A 26,142-nucleotide genomic window follows, 5' to 3' on the forward strand; every position below is an offset into this window, starting at 1 on the left:
TTCAAGAATCCGTCTTAATATGATCTCAGTAGGGTGCAGAGAGAGCACAGGTCTCAGAAACATATCATACCTTGTTGAAACATTTCTGGCTATCGTACTTGAGGTGCCTGGGGTAAATGTAAATTTGATTTTTGTAGACTCTGTAAGGACGGCAGTACTTTGTTGAGTCGTAAATAAATTCTTCCACCTCCACTGTGGGTTCTAGTTGAGCTGTTACATCGAAAGGCTTGACAGGGATAAAGGACGATGTTACACAGTCTTTAAAAATCAGAAAATAAGAGTTTGTCATTTAATGGGATTGTTTAAGGTGAACAATACTTAACATAGTTTAAAATGAATTCACTCAAAATAGAAACTCCATATTTGCAAAGGAATTTATGTTAAATTATGCAAGCATGAAGAATTCGTAGGAGGTAGAGATGATAGATAATCAAGCCATTTAATATCAAAATTGATGTCTCAAAAATGGGTAAATCTTTTGGATGGATATATAATTACAATCTTTTTACATTAAGCTTCATAATGAAAACTAAATTTTAGCTGATGATTCTCTGAACAAGCTAATCAGGTATTATAAGATAAGGATTAACCCACTGACCTTTACCTAACATTATAAAAATAATACAGCTATTGACAAAACTTTGTCCAATCAGTCTATTATGGATAGTACCTAATGAATTGATAGTAACTTTTCCCCCATGGAATGATTTCACAATACAGGCCTGCAGACCCCTCTGGATTATTTGGTATAATTTATTCTATTTTTCTTTCCAGTTCTTACAATCTTTTTTAAAAATTTTTTTAATTTTTTTATAAACATATATTTTTATCCCCAGGGGTACAGGTCTGTGAATTACCAGGTTTACACACTTCACAGCACTCACCATAGCACATACCCTCCCCAATGTCCATAACCCCATCTCCCTTCTCACAACCCCCCTCCCCCCAGCAACCCTCAGTTTGTTTTGTGAGATTAAGAGTCACTTATGGTTTGTCTCCCTCCCAATCCCATCTGTTTCATTGATTCTTCTCCTACCCCCTTAACCCCCTATGTAGCATCTCCACTTCCTCATATCAGGGAGATCATATGATAGTTGTCTTTCTCCGATTGACTTATTTCACTAAGTATGATAATCTTGAAAAACCTAGCCTTGTAGGAACGGCCTAAGGAAAATAAAAAAGACAATCTGAAGTTCATAAATCAAAACTTCTGTCACTGAACAGCTTGGGGCTGTGTTGTGGTCACTGGAAGGCAGCAAGGCCTTCTACTTTCTTTTACCCCATCTGGAATTTTCCTGTTTCAAAAAAGCAAAACGGTCAGCTAAATATGCTTGGGAATCAGATTACAGGGATTTTTTCCCGCCTGAAATCAATTATAATATTTTTATTATATGTTCCAATTTCTCTAACATCCTATAGTAATTTCAAAGAGAATATTCTAGCTTTTTTTTTCTTTATTTTTCTTTCTGTAGGTAATAAAAGACAGACACATCTCACAAATCAGGTAGAGGAAATGGCTTAGTTTATTCTCTATTTTTCCACACCAATCAATATAAAAGAGATTTGGAGCCATGGCTTAGGTTAAAATGCTTATTTTATTTCATATTAAAATTATTTGTAAAAAAATTATAAAAATGAAAAACTTAATAGTGCTAATGGTAATTCAAATATCCTATGGTAATTATCCTCTCTCTGTCTGTAGTTGATTTTAGGATGCCTTTATTCATTCTTTGCATCACTGAGAAAGTCACAGAAAAGGCAGAATCAGAAGTAAAAAAACAAAATAGATCCATCTTGTCACTTATGAAATAAATTCTAAAATTCTTATTTATAAGTTAATAAAAGCTCCTTTTAAAATTCAAATTTTCACTGACTTAAAAAAGATACATGCTCCCCATGTAATAAGAGAGTCTAAAAATATTCTAGCGATAATTACAACGTGACCACTTGGGTGGCTACCCATGGTGCTCAGAGCAGCCCTTTGGCACACAGTATGGGGGGACCAGCCCTGTATATTGAGTCAGAGGAACTGGATAGAATATAAATTCTCCCATTATGATTACTGGTTTATGAGTCTATCTGAACCCAACATTCCTCATGTACAGCCCGTCAGGGTTTTGAGGACTAAAGGACATTATTTAATACCTTGCAGGGTGCCTGGTACACTCGAGATATATATATTAGTTTACAGTGAATATGGTTCCTGTCTTATCATACTGATAGTCTGTCTTAATGGAAAAAGAAAAGCCCCAAATTTCTGTAGGATAATGAATTCTATTTATCCCAAAATTTGAGAAAAAACTCACAAAGTATTATAACTAACCAACTATCCAATGAACCAACCAACCAATCAACCAACCAAAAAGACCACTAACTATTCAGAACTCTACAAGTAAATCGTGACATCATCATCATACTTGGATGTTCCAAAGGAATGTTGTCAACAGCAATATCCAGGCTTCCAGGGATGGTCTGTGTTTTGCTTACTCTGTCAGCCCTGTGAAAGTAGGGAGCAGAAACACACACACACACACACACACACACACACACACACACACATTGAATTATTTTAGTCGTCAAGAAAATGAATCATCTGTAATTCTGAGCTTTGATAAGAGTAAACAGTACAACCTGAAACAACCTTGTGAATGGTTTCATTGAGCTGGTTTTATATTAATAGAAATCAGTAAGGGATCAAGTTACAGATATTCTGAAGAATGTTTTAGGTTTATTTGCTCCTTATTTCAGATAGCATTTATATAAATGGCCAAACAAGTACAATAGTAAATAGATCATTTTTTAACAAAAAGTTCTAGTATTTGAATTGGTTAAAGTGATTTTTCTAAAGACTTTTAAGAAGTCTTTTCTAAAGACTTTTCTAAAGACTTTTAAGAAGTTTTGAGGACAAGGGTTGTCTTGGCTACAATTGCTAAGTGGACAGTCTGCTTGTTCCCTCTTCACCAATAACCACGGACAAGGAGCCTTTCCCTGACCTTGGTTCTTCTGCCATTCTTCTGCTTCATGAATGTGTGCAGACACCCTCTTACCACCTATCCCTGTCCCCACATTCACTCCAGTTCTCTCCCTGTCTACCAAAACTTCTGACCTATCGTTCTTTTGTAGTAAGATGAAAGTTCTTGAAACATAACAGTTTCAACTGTTACCCCTTATTGGAGACCTAACAGGTAGAATAATTATAGTGGTGGGTCCAACCCACCCCTTCCTAGCATGAGAGCTGACTGTTAAATTTTCCATCCTATGGGTGTCAGGGGAGTAACAGTTTAAAGTCAATCACTTATCTTGAGAGATCTTATCATCACCAGATGTTGAACGCATGGTAATACATTTAAGAAATGCTGTGGGTTTTATGAAGTTTTTCTTCTTTTAGCACTAACTTTCATTGTCTTTTCCAAAAGCATTTGAATGACAGAAATACTATGAATTATGGAATTCACAGCAATGAATTTCTCTGTGGAATTTTAATACATAGCTCTAAAATTCTTAACACCCCTCCTATTTAGACATGTCTATGTTTCCTTTCTTTGAATTTAGGCTATGTGATAGATTGACTGTATATTATGGCAGAAATGTCACTGTGACAGTTTCAGGGTCCTGGTCTTAAGAAACTGGTAGTGATCACTTTCGGAAAACTTACTCTTAGAGGCCAGCTATCCTTCCACGAGGAAGCCATAGTATTTCATGGAGAGGTTCCCATGGAGAAGAACCAGGGTCTCTAATCCACAGCACCACCTGAGCTCCCAGTGAACAGTGCATGTCAACTTGCCAGTCATTCAGTGAGCCATCTTGAATGTGGATCCTCTGTCTCCATTTGACCTCTGCTAGCTGATGCCATGTGCAGAAGAGACAAGCTCTCCTTACCTAACCATGTTCAAATTATGGATTTCAGAAAGTAAGTGATGCTCTTTAAAGCCACTAAGTTTTGGGGTGACCTGTTACATGGCAATAATAGTTAACTGACATGGTTTTACACTCTTTACCTATAATTCTAGCAACTTCACTTTTGTTGTGTTATTCAGGCATAAGTTGAGGTCATCTGTAAAGCATCTACTTCCCAGAAGAGTTTGGACATTCGAGAATCAGGTAATCAAATACTGTTTATGCAGAGTTAATAAATCAATAGTAGCAATGTAGCTGATTCATGTAAATTTTAAGAGTATTCAAAAATCCTACCTTCTGTAATCTGACACTAGTTTTAGCAGGTCCTCTGTTGAAATCTTGCTACTTTCTTGTCTATACAATGGTGAAAATCTTGAGTCTCTGTCCACATTTCCCTGGTTGTCCTTAAATACTGATCTGAAAGAAAATAATAGTTGTTTAGGTTGGCATGTTGTTCAGGTTGTTTACCAAGTTGTGTTTTTAAGGTGACAAATGATTCAATTTCCCATTTGTAATGGAAGAAACTGCAGGAAATAATGAACTAAAAAAGACAAGAAGACTTCTTAGGCAAAAGTTTCATTCAAATACTATCTTTGATATCTTTAATTCTTTATTTTCAATTCAGTATCTACAGGGACAGCAGCCCATTTATATTATAACCACATTTATTTAGGAATTAGTAACATATCAAACCTTGGAATATTAGGGGAAGAATAAGAACAGGTTAGTCCTTTTTTCATTATTTTCTGGGCAAGCCAAGGCCATCTCAGTTTGGGTGGTGCCATCAGAATTTACAAATAGTGGAAAAAGAATAAGGTGTGTGTGTGTGTGTGTGTGTGTGTGTGTGTGACTAGACGACCAGACTCTTGAAACAGTTTCCTGGAGATAAATATGCCCATGTCCTAAATTTTAGGACAGAGACAAAGATCAAGAGAAGAATACTTGAGTCAGAATTTTGTATTACATTAATGAATGTAATTTATTTTCTTCCCTGGTCCATTTCATTGGAACTAGATAGATTTAGTCAGAACACATAAATTATTTTTGTCCAAATAGTATAGTAATGTCAGGCAATATAATAGCATACTTAAGGTTAGGGTTTCTTCCTTATAACTAATCATGCTCCATGCCTATTGAAAAAATGAGATCTGTGTATAATTAATTTTTCGTTTAATGCTAGAGAGCTGCTGAAATTTTATTTCTTTTAACTTAAGGAACTTGACTATTTTGTTACTCTTTAAATTAATCAAAGATCTCAATACACAGGCTGAAGTGGCCATTTAGATAGATATCTGCTCATAGAGCATTAGAGTCAAATAATACAGAAAATGGGCCCGAATGATATTTTTAGACTGCTTCAACCTTTCTGCTCATTTTTCTCTGTTAAGTAGTCAGGGAAGGGGAAAAAGATCCCCTCTCAAATAACACTGGGGAAGCAGAATGAAAATACTTAACTCAAAGAGTATTTTTGTTTAATTATTATTTAAAGCTTTTGTGTGCATGGTGTGTTGAAACCAACTTGATGTATTTACAACATAGCAGGGGGTTGAACTGAGCTTGAGTAGTGTGTGTGTGTGTGTGTGTGTGTGTGTGTGTGTGTAATTAACCAGTCCCTACAAATGTATCAATTGATGTGAGTTGTATAACTCATTTTTGCTTTTAGCCACAGCTCTGTCTTGGAAAGAGCTCACTGACATTGGACACATTGTAAAGAGAAGGAAGAGCACAGCACCGTGGAAAAATACTGCTCACAGAGCCATACACACTGGCCTTGCTCAATAAATATGCTAACTGGCAAGAGAACAGAGAACTGACTCATTTACACAGATGGCTTCAGAATGACTGGGATGTTGTGCTTCATTCCAGCTGCTGCAGTTGGACAATGATCAGTTTAAGGTGAGGGTCTCAAAACCATGACACATGGGGTATTACTGAAGAAAATGCACAGTTTAGCCTGAAGGAAAAGCAGCTTAGGTATCCCCGAGAGCCTCATTCCTAAGCAGCATGAATAGCTGTGACCCATCAAAAGAATAGGGCATATTTTTTTGTGGTTAATGTAAGATAAAATAAAAGTAATTGTCAGGCAGTTTAAACATATTTTTAAAAAATGAATTATTTAATCAGTTGAGCCATAAAATGATGGAAGGTGCCCCTGGGGGATGCACCTGAGTTTTTGTCACTTGGAAGGATTCAGCGGTTGGACAACATATGTTGGGGATGCTGTGGCAGCGTATGCCTTCTGTAAATATATAGATATAAGAGGGAAATTGTTCTTTTAGTTTTGTTCAGTCTTAAAGAAAATCCAGGATTGTGCACTGGTCTACTCAGAATATTGTGTATGAGGAATTAAAAGAAATCAGAATCCTGGCATGTATTTGGGCACATATGATTATAGGCATATTATGCATGGAAAGAGTTCCCTTTTTCAATAAGACACATTGGTAAAGGTCAACTTTAACCCGAATCAAAGAGCGTAAAATACCCATTGTAGCCATCTGAATATGTTCTCTTTATCTCCTCCAAGAATAACTTTTTTTAAAAACCATAAAATGGCATTACAGCTGGTGCCCAAAATAAGAAAACACACCAAATTCATTTCAGAAAAACTGTTGACAGTGAAACTGTTGACAGTGAAGAGCATCTGTGCATGCAGTGGTGGGAGGGGTGGGTTGGATCTGGGTAAAAATGTGGTCCTCAGCTAAATTTTAAGGGCCAAAATGTTTTAGGGTACACTCACAACTCTATTGTTAGGCAAACTGCAATTTAGAATATTAGCAGGAAGAAACCGGGCCAGACAACCAGCAGTACCGATAGAGGATTGAAATATGTCAGCAGGCTAGTTTATATCAAAACGGCTCGAGGGACCACAAACCCTCCTCTGATTCAGTCACCATTCATTTGAAGCAATTTCCACAGTGTGAAGAGTAGATTAAAATCTTGTTTGGCTGAATCTTGTACTTATTGTTGCGATTAGCTGTTCCAAGTGGTTTAACATGAAATCTTCAGGACTGCGCTGCTAACCATTTGTTCTCAGATGGCAGAGAGGTTTATGAACATGCAAGCTGTATGTTTATACCCACAAATTGGTGGTGTCTCCTGTTTCCCAACCTACAACCAAACCACTCATCAGGCATTAATGTAACATGAGCTTGTGGTATTGTTGGCTTTCCTGTTTTGCACATAATTACTCCAATAGCCAGTAATATTGTTAGTCTCCCTAAAAACTTCACCTGTCATTCTTCCAGCATAGTCTACTAGGCAACTGCACAGGACAATTGTTACTTCTTCTCCTTACTGCTCTATGGTAAGTGATCATTCTTTCCCTTCTTTTCCCCACATTATTCTTCACGGCCCCAAATTTACCAGGAAGAGGGATTTGTTGCAGAAAATATGGTCTCTACAGGTGAGTTAATAATAATCATATAAGAATAGTTCCTTCTAACCATGGCTGTCTTTTATTGGGTACATATCTGTGCTCATTAATTCCTACAACAGTAAATTAGATATTAAAACAGAGGTAAGGACAGACTATGGTTACTTGCCTAACTTTTCTTGGCAACTAAGTGGAATTGAGATGTCAAAACCAGCTCTGGCTCTCAAACACCTGCTTCTAAAACCTCACAAAAGTTCTGGATCCTTTAAGAAAACATATGTTCACCCTTGTAATTTGGCTATATTTCACTCTTGCCAGGGGAAACCTTGCCTCTACATGCCACAATGGGTTTTCTTTTGGGAACCAAGAATACTTATCAATATGAATAAGTAGAGAAATAAAAACAATGAAATGCAACACAGAGGATTCAGTATATTCAAATACTATCTGTTCCATGCATTAGATGATGACCTTAGCTGTTCTGCAGGGAGAGACACACAAGAGAAACAGAGAGTTATGTGTGATCTACTTTATGTCAAATGCTTTTGTATCTGAGACAACACCCACTGCCCATGAGGTGGGTGTTGTCAGCTTCATTCTGTGGAAGGGGTCCCTGAGGCCTGGAGAGGAAACTTGCCTGAAGTTACCACTCATTAAGTGATGGCCTGATTTGGACCACATCTGTCCAACTCCTGGGCCTGGTCTCTTTCTCCCTTATGACAGAGATGCTGAGGGCAAACTCATTCCTGGAGACGGTGTAAGTCTGTCTGCTGACGTTTCTGCCTTTCCCTTCCCATCCACCTGTCCCCAGCGTGAAGGAAAAACCTCAAAAGGATAACAAATACTGGTGGATTCACTCTAATTATACTCATCCCTGGGTACTGGGAGAACTAAAAAAATGGCAAAAGTAGCAAATTCTGTCTTCTTTCTGGATTTTAAAGTTACCACCACTGGGGGACAATGTCACCAATACTCAAATGGAAACTTTTAAGGCTGTCTTACTTTGTAGCACTAATTAACTTTTTAATGTTCTTTTGGTTTATATGTTGCTAACTTCTCTTATGCCTGTGACGGGCTTTTCCTCTTTTTAAATCTCATGTTATTAAAATTCAATTAAATTAGCATAAGTGTATCATTGGTTTCAGAGGTAGAGTTCAGTAATTCTTCAGTTGCATGTAACACCTCATGTTCCCTCCTTATTGTTCACCACCCAGTTGTCCCATCCTCGACCTCCCTCCCTTCCAGCAATCCTCAGCTTGCCTCCTCTAGTCAAGAGTCCGTTATGGTTTGTCTCCCTCTCTGATTTTGTCTTGTTTTATTTTTTCGCTCCCTTCCCTTATGATCCTCTTTGGGTATTATGCTAAGTGAAATAAATCGATCAGAGAAAGACAATCATATGATCTCACTGATATGAGGAATTTGAGAAACAAGACAGGGGATCATCCAAAAGGGAGGGAAAATGAAACAAGATGAAACCAGACAGGGAGATTAAACCAAAAGAGACTCCTAATCTCAGAAACAAACTGAGGGTTGCTGGAGGGTAGAGGGGTTGGAGGGATGGGGTGGCTGGGTGTTGGAAACTGGGGAGGGTATGTGCTATACTGAGTGTTGTGAATTGTATGAGACTGATGAGTCACAGATCTGTACCCCCAAAACCAATTATACATCATATGTTAATTAAAAAAAAAAAGAAATTCCTACAGACATAAGGAGGCCAAGAGATTGAGGAGGACAATAGGAATTGATCTTTAACCAAATCCATAAGCAATTCTTGTTCTTTATGCAGAGGTTATCTGTCCAGGAGGAAGATTCTACCCACAGTGTCCACATAACTCAGCATTTCTATCAGAGCATGAACCGGTACTGATAAATTTAGTGAAATCAAAGAGAGTTTTGATGACCAAATTGATGGTTTCATTTGGACATCCAGATATAGCCCTGTGCCCTGCACATAGATGAAAATGTGCAGCTGCATAAGAAATCCATGCTTCCATCTGAATTTTATACACACCAAACTCTCAGGATTGATATAATGTCAAGTGTTTATTGAACCAAATATGCATAATAAACAAGTAATGACTTCAATCCTACCAAGAAGGCATAGCGTATCTGGTCACGCACACACTTGCACTCATGTCGCAGCTTTAATATATTTTAAACTGTCTTGCTAAATTGTCTTGTAAAACACATGTTTCTGGGGAGCACTGTTTATGAAGATGACCACAGTAATATTCTTCTAGGTGTTGGTATATTAAAAATACCGGGGGGCGCCTGGGTGCCTCAGTCAGTTAAGCCTCCACCTCGCGATTTCGGCTCAAGTCGTGATCTCAGGGTCATAAGATCGAGTTCCGTGTTGAGCCCTGCACTGAGCAAGGAGTCTACCTCTCTCTCTCTCTCTCAGCTCTTCCCCCTCCCTGTGGACATGCAAGTCTCTCTCTCTATCAAATAAATAAATAAATCTTACAACAACAACAACAACAACAAGGTAACAGAGAGGTGTTCAAACTGAAGTTTTCAATGGAGACTACAAATGCACAACTCTTCTGTTGATTGTAGCTGTCAACCTACCTCACTGCCCAAGCAAAAGGCATGCGGTATTTTCCCAATTTGCTGAAGAACTGCCTGTTGGATTTTAGTATCTTTTGTGCATACTGAGGGAAAAAGAAACAAAAATATGTTTAGAACACCTCTTTACAAACTGTCCAAGTAAAATACTAATACATACTTATCTTATCTTACATTGAAACTCTAAAATTCTGCTTCACTGGCCTGAAGACTCTGTCTTGTAAAGAACCAAACACTGTCCTCTGTGTTGGACCTACTGAATTGTGTTCTGGAATTTTCACTCCAGAAATTTCAAATACAGGTTGTACCCCTGTCTTGGAATGCCAACTTTTTTTCCTTTTTTTCAGACTTGAAAGACCTTAAAACATTGAATGGAAAGTGTTTTCAAATTTGCACTCACAGTCTGTGTTATGCAGAGGGTCACACAGTATATATACTGGGCTTTGTGGACCACATGGTCTATGTCACAGCTTCTCAGCTCTGCTTCTCTAGTGGGAAGGTGACCACAGACAATCCATAAGTGGATCAGTGTGACTGTGTAATTAAAACTTTATTTATAGAAACAGGTGGCAGGGGGATCTGGCTGGCGTGTCATAGTTTGCCAAGCCCCAAATCTCATAATTATGCTAAACACTACCTTAAAAGCTTACACATGCTCAAATTTAATGTTCAGGCATTCTTTCCCCAATGTATTTCCTTTGTGTGAAAAATGACATTTAACATTTATCTTCTATTAAATAGTAACATTTGATTATTAAAGAGAATATAGTTATTAAAAAAAAAAAAAAGGAAGAGGCGCCTGGGTGGTTCAGTCAGTTAAGCCTTTGACGCCTGATTTTGGCTTAGGTCATGATCTCAGGATAGTGAGATTGAGGCCCACGTCAGGCTCCACACTCAGCAGGGTCTGCTGGAGTTTCTCTCTCCTTCTCCCTCTCCCCCTGCCTCATGCGCCCAGTCTCTCTAAAAAAATAAAATAAAATAAGTTAAAAAAAAAAAAGAAAAAAGGAAGAAAAAATGTCTTGTAGTCCCACCATTCAAAGAACTTTTACTATTTCCTCTTTCTTCATTTAGGTATATTAGAATAATTTGAATAAAATTATTATTAGACACAAGATGGGATTGGGAGGGAGACAAACCATAAGTGACTCTTAATCTCACAAAACAAACTGAGGGTTGCTGGGGGGAGGGGGTTTGGGAGAAGAGGGTGGGATTATGGACATTGGGGAGGGTATGTGCTTTGGTGAGTGCTGTGAAGTGTGTAAACCTGGTGATTCACAGACCTGTACTCCTGGGTATAAAAATATATGTTTATAAAAAATAAAAAATTAAAAAAATTATTATTAGAAATATTAATACTAAATTCTAATATTCTAATATTAAATTAATATTAGAATAAAATTATCTATCTTTTTTCACTTATTTCATCATCAGTTAACTATGTATCCACTTGTTTTCAAATCAGATTAATCCTAACTTTTCATTATTGCTAACACTTTGATCCTTGGAGTTAAAGCTTCATTCACATTTAAGTTTATTTCTACTAATAGATTATCAGAAGTCAGTCAAAAACATAAACCAAGAATAAAAACTTTCAAATTTTCCTAATGGACATTCATTTTACTAAGAAGTGTCTATTTCAAGACTTACATTTTACCAAGTTTGATAATTCTTCAAGGCAAGGTGATTTTATATCTTGAAAGGAATTGAAATTATTTATGGAAAAGTTAATGCATTACCTTGTTGGAGTCCGGATTCTTAATATAAGGTTCAGCGCCACTTGCAATGTTCCCCATCAGTACTTTTTCGATTTTGGCCACGAAAACAATTTCAGAATGTGGATTGCTTACAGAAAATATAGCCTATGTACGAGGAAAACAGCTAGTAAGAATCTAAGGAAGCATACTGAAGACATTAACAAAATTCCCATTTTTTTTTTTAAGGGACAGCTTTAAGGGAATTTTTATTTCAGAAACTGATGTAATCTTTTGGTGAGAACAATGAAACAAGCATTTTTGGTGCCATCACAAGTAAACATAAGTGCAACCTGTTTTGGAAATTTCAGCCATTCCTCTGGAAAGCCTTTGATGTGAGGTTCTTCTGATTGTCTAGGAGTGACAGTGTCAATGTTTCCATTTTCCAAAGCCACGGAAGACCCTGAGAGCATCTGCCTGACAGCAGTGTGATTTAGATCCACATGAAAATCGGCAGAAATCTTCCTGTTGTCTCTGAGGTCATAAAGTGCCACACTCACAAAAAAAGGCTCAATCTGCAGGAAAAACAAAGAGCCAGTGGTTTTGATATAAAATCATTATAACTGCAGTTGTCCCATCAGTATCTTATTTAAGAAAGCAGTAGGCAAACTACATAATATTTTTCATATCATAATATATCTCAAGTGGTAAGTGATCAGCAGTTTTAAAGAAATATTCTAAGACTACTCCTATGTCCTGATACTCATCAAACCTAATCTACCATGGGTCACTCCCACTAGAATCAACAACTCTGATGGCTACCAATGGTGGTTATCTAGTTCCATCATTCCTTCTCCCTTTATTCATTGGCATTCTACTGTAGTGATGAGCTTTCCCTTCTTATTTATTTATTTATACAAGTATAGACTTATGGACTACTACTATTTTATTCAACAGATTTAAATCTCTTATATCATTATTTATAATAGTGCTCAAATTGTCCCAGCATTGGCTAGAGGTAGCTCCTGTGTCTTTTTGGTGGATCCCCATAATTCTGGGGGACACTTCTTTATTCAACAAGATGTTCTATGCTCATCTTATACTTCCATTGCTCCAGTCATTTCTCCATAGAGCTCTGCTTCCTTTTTGTGAGGGTGACATTTAGAAACCAAGATCTCAGGGCTCATTAGCTCATTTTTACTGGGATGCAGAGACACATCTACAAACACATGCATACACATGCACGTGTCCCTACAAGTAACATTCACATCTACAATGATTGCTTTATCTCTACTTGTACATGAATCTTTATTAAAAACTCATCAGTTCATGTTGAAACTTATATTTCCAATTCAAATCCAAAGACTTCTTTTGAGCCTTTCCCCTATTCATATTTCATGTAACTCCTTCCTTTAATAGTGAAAGATTTGGCTCTTCTTATCATTGGCGTATTTCCTTATTTGTTCAATCAATTTACTTACTGGTTCAAAGTAATCAGTCTCCCAATCACAGCTGCCTCCTCTAATTGCCTGCTCTGTACCACTCTGCCAAATGTTCCAGATCCTGGCAAGACCATGTGCAAGGATTCTGTGCCTTCACATGGCTTTCTGCCCCTTATCATGTGGAGTTCTTGTATGCTCCAAGGCTCTGTGTGACTGCCCCTCCACCTCTCACTGCCATGCTAAGAAGAGAAGGGAAGATGCGAAATAAAGACAAAATGGGAAGAGAATGGAAGATGGAAAGCAGAGGGAAGTTTCTTGGTTGAGTTTTTCTTTTTTAAAGATTTTATTTATTTATTTGAGAGAATGAGAGAAAGTGCACATGGAAGCCGTGGAGGGGAGGAGCAGAGGGAGAGGGAGAAGCCAACTCACAGCTGATCAGGTAGCCAGCTGAGCATGTAGCTTCCCAGTTAGCATGGGGGTGGGGGGCTTAATCCCAGGACCTCCGGTAAAAATGTGATGAGAAGGGACATCTATGATTGGTTGAATGACATGTGCAAAGCCATAAATTCATGAAAGAACATAAAGAACACGAAAGGATGAATTTGTAGGAGATGCATTCGAGGAATATTAAGGAGATACAATCAAAGGATGCAGAAGTCCACTGGGTGTCCTGGTTGGCTGGAGAGAGGTGTTCACAGGGGCACACATGAATAAAAGAAAAGTCCTAGGTTTGAGTACATAACAAACTAAGTGGATGTCAATGTCATTCACTAATATATACGACAAACGTACAGAGGTGAGTGCTGGATGGTACGTACAGAGTCATCTACAGGTCATTCCAATCACAGTTGAGTTTTGAGCTCAGCCAAGGAAACTGGGCTTGACAGTTTTGTATGTGGGCTCTTGTCTAGCCATGAGATAAAGGGAAGAGAATCAGAATGACATCTTGGGAAATATCAGCATGCAAAGGATTGAGATGGAGAAGAGAAAGCAGTTTATTAAAGAGACTGGGGAGTAAAAGGGGAGATTTAAAGAGAGCAAACAGCAATTTTCATATAGGCAGAGTATCATAGAAATCAAAGAAAGATTCAAGAAAGAAGGGATTTTCAACTAGACAACCATCAAATGCAACAGAAATTAAGTGAAACAAGGACTGAAGTAAATATATGCACATGTAATTAAATACATATCATGCATATGTACATATACACACATATAATTATAAACATGCAAATAGATTTAATTGTGCATAATTAACTATGGGCTTCTAAAAATGGAATATACTTACGAAAAACATTTTTACTTTTGCTTATGCTACTTAATTTTGAATGGATGCCTACCAGCAGGTGTTCTGTGGACAAGCAGGTTACATACAAAAATCACATTATGTTCATCACTGTACAGACTCATGCTGCGGATTGTACTGAATGTTTAATAGGTATCTCATATGCTTCAAAACACAGTAAGATGGCTAGCTTATTACAGGGCTATTAGTGTAATTCCTTAGTATTAGCAGTACTTGCCAGGTCCCTTACTATTAGAAACAGAACTACACATATAAAATGAAATTCAATAAATTATTTAAAAATAAGCTAATTAAAAAGTAAAAGTTTTATATTTTACCATTTTAATTTAGGTGAGAAAAATTTTTGGTTTGTAATAGTGGTCATCTACCAAGAGTTGAAAATGCAAAAATTACATGAAAATAACTCAGGTAGGAGCTCCAAAACACATTGAAGGTCAAAGGAAAAAAAAAACCTATTATTTTTCATGAATTGGGGCATTTTGATTTTCATTTCTGCTTGGTGAATGGAAATAAATTACCCACTTTGATAATCCATAAGAAATTAAAGCTCATACGGAGATTCATTTATTTCTTCCAATCCATCTTTTCAACTTAAATGTCAAATCTTACTTTTTGAATCACTGGCTTTTCAATAAGGATTTGTTTAATCAGACACTTGAAAGCCTAACAAATTAAGTCATAGGCTTCTTATGTTTAGAATTCTGTATTTTCTTAAAAGAATGAAGGACATAAAATTTTAAAGTAACTCTGCTGTGAAGCAAGTTTATTTGTTCAGATTTTTGGAATCAATTGCTATTTGCAAAGAAATATTTTATACTAGAAACCATCAACTTGGATTTGGTTTTCAATGGACTGACTAAAAGATTACATGCTGTCAAATATTGTTTCCTCATCATGGAAAAGTTCTTTGAGGGAGTCTTTTCAGAAACTCATTCATTAATTACAGGAGCTGGTTCTTCGGCAACCTGGAGAAATATTTCGATTAACTTAAAAATACGCTCACAGAATTAAAAATGATGAGTTTAAAAACAGTTACATTAACAAAAGAATGTCACTGAATAATATACAGAAATGTTTAAAGACAATGCCATTACATAAAAAATTACTGTGGAGTTTAGGTGAGGCTATTTTGTTAGTTTTTTGTATTATTGTTTATAAGCACGATGAAATTATTTTTTTACCAAGCCATTTTCTAATTTTTTAAACATTTGTATCAACTTTAAAATAAATGAAAACCAATATGGGCATTCAAACCATCTCAAATCAACTTGTCCCTTTGGATTTAAAGACATAAAAGGTTATTCTGATGCGGGTTCTGAACTCGGGCATGTTCTTGTGCCTGGCAAGACTGGCCCAAATACAAACATTACACTTCTGTATATGAGTTCTAGTATAGGGAAAGGAATCCATATGGAAGGAGTCATTTGCCCATGCTGGAAAGAAACACGCATTATCTTCAAGTTTCACTTTCTAAACTGGATCTTTTAATCACACTTAAGATTGTGCCTTGTTAAAAGCAAACAAACAAACACCAAAAACCAAAAGCTGAAGAACATTTATTTTTATTTAACAAGATGGTTAAATGCCAGTAGGAATTGGGTTCTGTTTTCTTGATATTTCCAAGTAGTTTCAAGAAACAAGTTTCTAGTCTTTCTATTTTTTTTTTAATTTTAATCCTGAATGAAAGTATGTTTTGATCCTCCTTCTAACCCTTTCATTCCATGGAAATTTCTCCACCATAGTCCTTGGCATCCTCCATGTGGTCACAACTGCGGGGCTCTTCTCTGGCTTGCTGTTACTCTCAGGTCCTTAGCCCATTCCACACGGGTGACACTTTCTCCCTTGGCATTAGGACCCACTCTTCTGGTTTATTTCTATTTCAATGGCCGTTTCTTCTTAGGCCTCTTTGGTCATTCCTCTATTCATCTGTTAAATATTTGTTTCTGGCCCTTTTTCTATGCACACAGAAATCCTCAAATATGTCCCTCCAGGTCACTGACTTCTAAGTTTATGTCTCATTCATGGCCACTCCCTTGCACTCTAAACTTGTTTTTGAATCTGCCCAATGTACATCTCTACTGGATATCCAGCCTCACATGCCCACAATGGAATTCTTGGCCAATATCCCCCAAATCTGTCCTCATCTAGTTTTGTCTTCTTAGTAAATGGCACCATCATGCATAGAAGTGTTCACAGCAAAAACCAGAGACTCATCCTTTCCCTTTATCCTTATATCCAATGGATTAGAGAAACCTGTTGATTCAGTTTATGCAACATCAGTCAAATCCGTCCATTTCTCTCCTTCTTTCTTGCAGTCCTAGTCTAAAGCATTCAGTGAACTATGGTGATAGCCTCCTATCTACTCTCCCTAGTCAACTCGTATTTCCTCCAATCCATTTTTTTTTTTTTTTCTGATGGGATCTTAAAAAAAAAAGCCAAACAAACAGAAATTGAACCACACCATTTGAAAGTATTTTAAATCACTCTAGCCTCCACTCAGGATAAATCCAAATTCTTCACTGCAGCCTGTACCTCACATTATTTTACTTGGTACTGTTCCTCCCATATTGTCCTGGTCTACTCTTCTCCTCAGTACATGCTTCGTGTTCCTAGAACTTGCTAAGACTTAGTGGTTTCAGGGTATTCCCACTTACTCTTTCTTCTACTTTGAATATTTTTCCTTGACCTGTACCCTTTATCCTTCTCACCCTTTATGTCTCTGTTCAACTATCACCTCCTGAGAGAGGCCTCCTATGACCACCCCACCCAGAAGAACTTGTCTCCCCATTCCCCTGTATTGCATCTGTCGTACTGATTCATTTTAAGGAACTGTGAACAAGATGTGATTATTGGGTAAATTTACTTGTCCTTTTTTTTTTTTTTTAATATACTGTTTGTTATTTCCAAAAAGAATTGATCTTCAAGAGGGCAGAGGGTTTGTTATTTTGTTCCCTGCTGTTCCCCAGTCTCTTGAACAAGTCTGTCTCCCAGGAGGTATACTGATTAAGTATTGGCTGAGAAATAAATAAATGTGACCTCCAGAATGATCACATTTATCCAAAAACCTAGTGCACAATTACAGTTATAAAATAGGAGGAAGTTTCATTCTGGGGCAAGATTCTTACTGGTGACACCTTTCGATTTTATCTCATTTATCAACAAGATTCTCACAAGGAACACTCAAAATAGTATTCACAAATTTCAAGGCCTTTTCCCACATATTGAAATAACAATTAATACGCAATCACTGTTTTCTGTCCACCAAGTATTATCTAAGTTCTTTCCGTATGTTATTTCATTTAATTCTCACAATAATCCGAAATAGTTACTGCTATCTTATTTACAGAAGACAAGGGTTAGGGCAAGCCACTTGCCCAGCATGGCAGAACTCATCAGGGAGAAGGTCGGCCATTCTGACCCCAAAGAGGCACAGGTCCCTTGGTTCTCCTCATTAAATCTGAGGTCCATAGCTTTTCCCGCTAACACAGGGTAAAGAAAGCTCAGAGGATTCGTGTGTTGCCTGTAGACCCAAGGGCAGCAGGTATGAAAGTTTCCTGGAAGAGTTTATCCCCCCTGCCAGCCACTCACAGTCACAACTAACAAGCATCCTACATATAGAGATGTGTGTGGGATTGCATGTACTCAATAAGCAGAGAAAACTTGTATCTGTTCTGTCTTCTAAAAGCAAATATGGCTCATATCATGGATCTAGAAATAAATTTTCTTCTTTAAGGTGAAAGATGATAATTAAAGGATGATTCATGAAAAATTAAAATGGAAAGCATTACAAAATAATGAAAGGGAACATGCCAATAAATAACACTGATTATTATTGATAGTAGGATTAGGTGTGATTTTTATTTTCTTCTTTTTTTAAAAAAAGATTTATGTATTTGAGGGGTTCCTGGGTGGCTCAGTGGGTTAGGCCACTGCCTTCAGCTCAGGTCATGATCTCAGGGTCCTGGGATAGAGTCCTGCATCAGGCTCTCTGCTCAGCAGGGAGCTGCTTTCCTCTCTCTCTCTCTCTCTCTCTCTGCCTGCCTCTCTGCCTACGTGTGATCACTCTCTGTCAAATAAATAAATAAAATCTTAAAAAAAAAAAAACATCTCAAGTACAAATAATATCATAGGAAACTGTGAACCACTGCGTGATTTAATTGAAAGGGCCCTAAAATGAAATCCCTTTGATGCTTCTTCTTTAAAGCAAAAAGAACGTTTTATGGGAATATTTTCACAACTCCACTTCAGAATTTGTGCACTTTCCTGATGTGGAAAATACTGTCACTCATACTCCTTCAGAGAACAGAGGGTATGAACTCAGTGCCTGGAATTATCAGCAACAGAAAAGATTTTGGGCACAGTGGGTGTGATGTTGGCTGATCCTTATAGGATGTAACAGGAGGAAACTTACATTCGTGATCGGATCATTCTCATTCTCCGTAACACAACCCTGAAGATTTAAGTTGAGAGCTTTACAAATGATCATAATTCTCTTGGCAGCTTTTTCTTCAAACGGTTTGATCACAGAGTCAGGTTCTAAAAGGTCTTTTTTCTGAAGTTTCAAGGTCTGAAAGAAAATGTTGAAGGTCTTTCTCAACGAACACCCATCACAGAAAATAAAAGAATTCTTAATCATAACACACACGTGTGTGGATCAAGTTCACATCTGCTTAGAAAGAATTCTGACTTACATCTATATCTGGATCCAGTGAGAACAGATTTAGCCTCTCCATATTTCGAGTTGTTTTGACAGTCTCTTCAGTTTCTGTGAGGTACTACGGAGAAAACTGTGTTAGCTCTTGGTAGCTAAGTATCCAGATACTTACAGCTCGGCCCCATCCACATGGGCAAGAAATTGTTCCTTATTATTACACTGTTTTAATATCCTCCATCAACACTCAGCAAATCTTATCAAAACATGCTTTTAAGTGTTGTTTGTCTTAGTCTAAATCTTAAAATACAGCATTTCCATCTTTTTCACGAAAGCAATAACTAATAAGTAATTCAAATTTATTTGCATAGCAAAATGTCAGCTTTATTACTTTTGCGAAGTCTGGGTGTAGGCTGTTTTCTGAAGACTCTGTTTCCTCTGGCGTGCATTCACAAGTTATAGAATTATCCAGCGAATCTTGAAAAGATACACCAAGAGAAGTTACCAAGTAATACTTATTAATCATACATTACTCTAGGCTGTGACATATCAAAACTGCATGCGGGGTGAATATTAGTGAGCAGATGCCTTCATTGTACCTTGGCTGTAGGACTCTATACACTTATAAGATCTGGACCTGGAAATCAGACCTCCTGATGGTCATTTTGGGATTCTTTCCATGACACCATCCTGAGCCCATAAGAACTCTTGATCCTTCTAATACTACCTTTATACCTGGGGTTGTCATGGCTTACCTCATCAATGCATACTGAAATGTTTTATACGTGTATACATTTTTGATAATTCTGACTCTCAGGCCATCAATGTCAAACTTGCATTCTAGCTTTGGTTAGTTAAACTCTCTAAAATTCTGTAAACATTGATATTCTTGTTGATCATTACTAAGTAAATCATGAATGTAGAACACCCACCACAGTATATAGTAGTTGTGTTAAAGTCAACCTCAGTTTTCTTCCTCATGACCCCATGCCTCTTTCATATGATATTTAGACTACTAGAATTTAGAGACTCTGGTTTCTAACATCCCACAGTGCTGGGCAAAAGGACTTAAAATAGTTTTCCTTTGGGAGGAGCAACCAACTCTGAAGGTAAATTTGTCTTTCATAGGTCACATGTCTACGACGCAGGGAGAGACCTGTTTTTCTACCTTTCTCATCCCCTGTCCTTTCCTCTCTCTTGCTCTCTTTTCTTTGCGTAGAATGAATTAGAATCTTAAGATGTAATAAGGATGGGAAAAAGAAAAGTTTTTTTATCTTATAAAGATCTTGAGTACTGTGCAAACTTTATGGAACTGTCACATATAAGCTGATCTCAGTATGGTCAAAAAGCATTCATGAAAGATATCTTTCTTCCTTTTTTTAAAAATATCTTTCAACTAAAAGGATGTAATATAAATTTGTCTTTATATAATATCATCTTAGTTAATTCAATCCAGTTAAATTAAATGCTATGAAACACAACTACCCCATCTACATGAACCTCCCATCACACTTGGGTACATTTTAATACTACTGACAAATGACTTCTATCCTCAAATCATTGCCAGTAAACTCAAAATCATACCTGTGTGTGGTGACCCTCACTATTCACTAAAAGTCAAGATTTAGGTGTGATTTTCTGGAGCGAATAGCTCAGGGATGGATAAGCGGGACCTGACAACTACCACAGTTACTAGCAGTTTAAATGAAGGCAGATGCATGGGTCACACTTTACAAAGGAAGGGAAGTAGAAGTGGAGGCATCTGCTCTCACCCAGCCCCAGTTCTGCAAGCTCTGTGCTTCTCCTCCCCTGAGAGGGCCCCTCGGGACTGATTTGCAGGATGCGGTTCAGGGTGTGGATCCATTCATCCATATCTGACTCTGTTTCCGCCGCCAGGACAAAATAGGTTAGGTCATTCATTTTCAATTCAAAGGCATATTTTCTTAATCTGTTATTCTGTGGTATAAAAAGAAAGAAAGAAAGAAAAAACACAAGATAATAAGTCTTAGAGAGTGAAAGACCTTTTTTTATGGGGTCACGCTTCCAAAGCGTTTCCAGGCAGGAGAGTAACATAAAGATCAAGAGAAAAATTTGGCTAGGTATGAATTGTTTTGTTTGTTATTTTTCACGGCTTTTTATACAGATAGATATTTTATTTAGGTTTTTGTTGATTGGATGAGCATGGTGCTTCAAAATTTCTTCTTCCGATACCTGTGGGAATATACTCTAAACTTCAGATGGTTGATTTGAGTTTCTACCTTCACTTCTTCATTCCTGTGTTCTGTCCACTACTCACTCCATTTGGGCTTCTGGCCCTGTCATACCCCATGACAGCACTTGTCATGGTCATTAACAAATTCTATGCTGCTATATTATCCAAGGGACATTCCTTTCTTTGCATCTTCCTGACTTTTCAGTTGAATTAACATGGTGGCCAATTGCTCCTTCTTGAAATCCGTCTGTGTCTGGTTTTCATGACCACACTCAATTCTGGTTTTCTTTCTTTTTCACTGGCCACCACTTTCGGTCATCTCTACTGGCTCTTCCTTAACTTGGTGACATTTAATTCTGACTTTGGCTTTGCCTCAGACTCCTTTTCTCTCTCATCTGGTCCAATGGCTTTAAAAGACATGACATCCACGTGACAGGGCACTCCATTTCCTTCTGTGGCTCTGGCTTTTCCATCAATCTCCAGATTTTTCTCCAACCTCACATCTCTACTTTGCCTTTGGTGATGAACCCATGAGGCTTTGCTCTAGTTCCTGAATGTGCTCCTGTCACAAGCTGTGTTGCTGTCACAAGGCCCGAAGCAGCCCCTCCCCTATGCGTATGCTTGCACACAATCAGCACCATGTTTGCCCCTCATCTACTCAGGGTAATCGTAGTCACTCTTCGGATCTCAAATGAAGTTATACTTCCTCAAGTAAACCTTCCCAAATTCCTCTGTTAGGACAAGGTTCTTGTCTTCCAGGGCACTTAGTCCAATTTGGAATGATATACTAACTCATTTTCATTTGTCTGTTTTGATCAACATGTGTTTCCCTCATGGCTGCATGTAGGAGGGCAGGGCCGGTTCTGCTCACCATTATACCCTGTGCTATTGTAGAGGAGGGTTCAGGACCAAGTGGGCTCAAAATAGTCACCTTTTATAATGGAATAGGATTGGTTCCTCTTCTTGGGGAACTGACATTTGTAGGGAACAGTGAATGAAAGGAATAAACAAACTGGAAAACAGAGATCTGTGCTGTTCAGAGAATGAAAATGGGCTAAGGGGTTGAGTAGCTACTTCAGACTTCTGAGTAGCTACTTCTTCCCTGGAAGGGGCATCCAAGTTGAAATCTGCCAAAAGAGTCAACTGTTCCAACGGGAGAAGCCCACTGAGAGTGGAGGGAATACAGGAGCAAATTACAAGAGCACTTTCCTAGTCCATTTCTAATTCACTTTCAGGTAATTCTGATACAGGTAATGATCTCTTACCCATACTGCTAGGAAACCATTAGGGCACCCACAATTTTAACTGAGTGAAGGCTACATAACCAAGTAAAATATAAACAGGAGACGAATAGTAAGATGAGAGTATTGCCATACTGTGAGATTATGGCTAAATATCAAAGTAAAAAATTCTTTTTGATAATTCTTGGTGGCAAGAAAAAAACAATTTTTAATAACCTTCTGTTAATATCTTCTTTGCAATGTTCTCAGAGACTATCCTAAAATAACTTGTTCCCTTCCACTTCCACAGTATCATGATTACTACCACAAATATGACACTTACTAAACACTGGTTATCTAGATGCCAGGTACCATGCTGGGCATTCACAGCCATTATTCCACTTAGTCCTGTAACAACTCTGTGAGACAAATTGTATTATTCCATTTAACATAGAATGATATGGAGACTTGGGGAGATAAGTTAAAATGTGTTTGGGATTCTGCAGGTAACAAGTGGCAGAGAAGGGAAATGACCTCTATGTACTCTAATACCTACTGAGGTTACCCAGGAGCCAAGATGCTATTCTCCTTCCCTGCCCCCTCCTTGGCAAACCAAGGGCATACCAAACGGTCATGGCCTGGGATGTCATAGATTCTCTACATGCTGAGAACAGACAGGAGGAACACATATGGCTCAAGAAAATAAAAAATTCAGGCCCCGAAGGAGAAAGAATTAGCTTAAAAAGTAGCAGTGATTCTCACTGTAGAACTTCATAGCTTAAGTGCCACTTTCTAGATTCTTTCAAGGACAAACTCTTGGCTCCAGCTCATGCTTTTCTGTATTATCTTCAAGTATTATTATCTCTTTGCCTTGTAATGACTCACTTGCTGGCTGGCTCTTTTAATAGTCTGTGAGCTGGAGAAGGGCAGAGGCTGGCTGGTTACCCTCAGTGCTCAGTGCTGTGATAGCATTCATTCATAAAGTGCTGTCTATCGGGTTCATGGGTTGTGCTGGACAAAAACAGACAGTCTCTACCCTGCCAGAACAGGGGAGACAACCAGTGAATTACACAAATGTGAAATTGGAAGATCTGTGAATGTGTTGAAGATGAGGTATAAAATGAAGGTATAAAAATTCTTCTTGAGAACAGGAATCCTATTGCAACATGAGAATACTGCTATTCTCCTAGGACCCTCTGGGTTCTGTAAGAGCAGAAGACAGGCTGACTTTGACTGATAAAAGGCCAGAGATGCATTTTTAGATCATTTTGGTTGTAGTGTAAACACAGTGGAGGTTGCCAGAAAGACAGTTATGGCCCTAGAGTTTAGTGTGCAAAAGCAAACATTTAGACAGCTTCTTTCAGAATGCCAATTCTTAGAAGCTACGGTCTTCGCAGGTGGTGTGGGCAGACTCCCTCCGCACACCCTGCCACACGTGTCTGGAGTTCTGATGAAGGAAGTCCATAAAGCTATGTGCATTCTGCACCCACACAGAAGGTCTAAGGGCAAAGACAACTTGGCTGAGAGCAAGTATAAAAGAAGACACAGTTTTCCTTTACAAAACAACAAGAAGAGAAAGAAGTCAGAATGCTCAGAGTTCAGGACATGGCTTTGGCTAGAATATTGCTAAGTACAGCAAAATGCAAGCAAATCTCAGTGTTGTCTTGAAAACAAACACATGAAAGAATCTGCTTAATTAATCTCATGCTGTAAGTAATGTGGACAGGGAGATGCAAAGCTATGTAAAAACGTTTACATTAATTATATTAATTAAAATGGATTGAGTTGCAACCTGCTTTCAAATGCAGATGACAAGGAACTAAAAGAATTCTAGATAGAAAACATGACAAAACGTGGACAGAACTTGATTTTCTAAATGGCATTCTGTATTTCAAAAAAATTGATTATGGTTGCCAACTTCAGCAATATTTTAAAAAATATTTTGGGGGCGCCTGGGTGGCTCAGTGGGTTAAAGCCTCTGCTTTCGGCTCAGGTCATGATCCCAGGGTCCTGGGATCGAGCCCCGCATCGGGCTCTCTGCTCAGCAGAGAGCCTGCTTCCTCCTCTCTCTCTGCCTGCCTCTCTGCCTACTTGTGATCTCTGTCTGTCAAATAAATAAATAAAATCTTAAAAAAAAATATTTTGTAAAAATTTGAGCAAAGTCTAACAAGCCCTTGTTTTTCTTCTTCTTCCTTTCTTCTTCTTCTTCTTCTTTTTTTTTTTTTTTAAGATTTTACTTATTTATTTGACAGAGGGAGAGATCACAAGTAGCAGAGAGGCAGGCAGAGAGAGAGAGGTGGAAGCAGGCTCCCCACTGAGCAGAGAGCCTGATCGAGTGGGGCTCGATCCCAGGACCCTGGGATCATGACCTGAGCTGAAGGCAGAGGCTTAACCCACTGAACCACCCAGGCGCCCCAAGCCCTTGTTTTTCAAAAAGAGATTTTTATTAGTGAAATAAATATTCCATTTGCAGCTGCTCAAAACCCAAATCATCTTTTTCTATTTAGGGCAAAATCGAACTACTTACTTGCAATGTAGAGGAGTTTATGCTGGGGAAGATTATGATGCCCTAAGTGGTTTCCTATCTCACTCTCTGTGATCTCTAAGATAATGGCATACAAAATAACAAAAAAGAATGGACAAAAATAGAAAATCCTTGAGACAGTTTAATAATCTCAAAATGCAACTGTTACGTCATTACAGCGGTAATCCAGAAATACTCACGTTCTTTTTGTTCTTCCCCCAGTTTTCCTGTATCCCTGAAAACAGTGTCCTTTGTGGTAGATGCAACTACTTTGTGTACTCAAGCCCACCACAGTCCATCTACACAGCTTGATAAAGAACAGGAAACTGGGGCGCTTGGGTGGCTCAGTGGGTGAAAGCCTCTGTCTTCAGCTCAGATCATGATCTTGGGGTCCTAGGATTGAGTCCCGCATCGGCTCTCTGCTCAGCAGGTAGCCTGCTTCCCCCTCTGTCTCTCTGCCTGCCTCTCTGCCTACTTGTGATCTCTGTCAACTAAATAAAATCTTTAAAGGAAAAAAAAAAAAAAAAGAACAGGAAACTGCGAATATGCCCTAACATGCTCTGATGTGTCTCATGAGTGGTAGCACACTGTTTCTGCAATATTCATCTGGAAAGGTTCCAGAATAGATACTCCAACAGAGCCACCAAAGGCGATGGAGAACCAAATGTCAAAGGAAGTTATCCAAACAAAATACTCCATCATGCCGTTGTTCCAATGTGTTACTAGCAACTTCTGCAGAATTTTGCAGGAAGAAAAGAACGGTTTTAAAAAGAAACACATATGTCACATACAGGTTACTGGGGTTGGTGGATACCATTTATAGAATCTTTCCCATTCTCTGCATGTTTATTAATTTAATTTCACTCAACAAAAATGCACTAGGCACCTTCTATGTACCAGAGACATAGTGTTAGAAAATTTCAAGTAAAGCACTTGCCCTCACTGAACTTACATACTAGTGTTATAGAATGCCAGTAAACAAATAAGCAGAAATACAGCATACTTTACATATATGTATATGACTATATATAACATCATAAAGCCTCATGCCATGATACATGCAATTTATATTCTTGCATATGTTTTCAGAATCTATTGAGATATGTCCCTCTCTGTATCTGCATGTGTGTATTTCTTTTTTCTTTTCTTGCACATCCTCTCCCATAGGCTGGGAGCTCTTTGAAGACAAGAGCTGCATTTGATCCATATTTGGCTTTCCCACAAAGCCTTGCACAGCAAAATTTTCAATATATATTTGCTG

The 26,142-nt window shown here is 38.0% G+C and overlaps 1 protein-coding gene across 13 annotated transcripts in view; it reads right to left on the reverse strand.

Annotated features, from left to right (window-relative positions):
* Positions 1-26,142, reverse strand: part of DOCK10 (dedicator of cytokinesis 10) — a 268,794-nt gene that overhangs the window by 75,553 nt on the left and 167,099 nt on the right. For all 13 annotated transcript variants that reach the window (XM_045078793.1, XM_045078792.1, XM_045078794.1 and 10 more), the window contains exons 8-17: positions 20,698-20,881; positions 19,317-19,402; positions 18,966-19,049; positions 18,686-18,841; positions 11,880-12,101; positions 11,572-11,694; positions 9,839-9,921; positions 4,192-4,314; positions 2,418-2,497; positions 71-258 (exon numbers count right to left, since the gene is read on the reverse strand). In XM_045078793.1, the coding sequence (XP_044934728.1) occupies positions 71-258; positions 2,418-2,497; positions 4,192-4,314; positions 9,839-9,921; positions 11,572-11,694; positions 11,880-12,101; positions 18,686-18,841; positions 18,966-19,049; positions 19,317-19,402; positions 20,698-20,881 (1,329 nt within the window). The remainder of the gene's footprint in view (positions 1-70; positions 259-2,417; positions 2,498-4,191; positions 4,315-9,838; positions 9,922-11,571; positions 11,695-11,879; positions 12,102-18,685; positions 18,842-18,965; positions 19,050-19,316; positions 19,403-20,697; positions 20,882-26,142) is intronic.

Source organism: Mustela putorius, unplaced genomic scaffold, assembly GCF_011764305.1.
Source record: "Mustela putorius furo isolate JIRA1106 unplaced genomic scaffold, ASM1176430v1.1 tig00000275_pilon_pilon_pilon, whole genome shotgun sequence".
In the NCBI taxonomy this organism is placed as follows: Eukaryota; Metazoa; Chordata; class Mammalia; order Carnivora; family Mustelidae; genus Mustela; species Mustela putorius.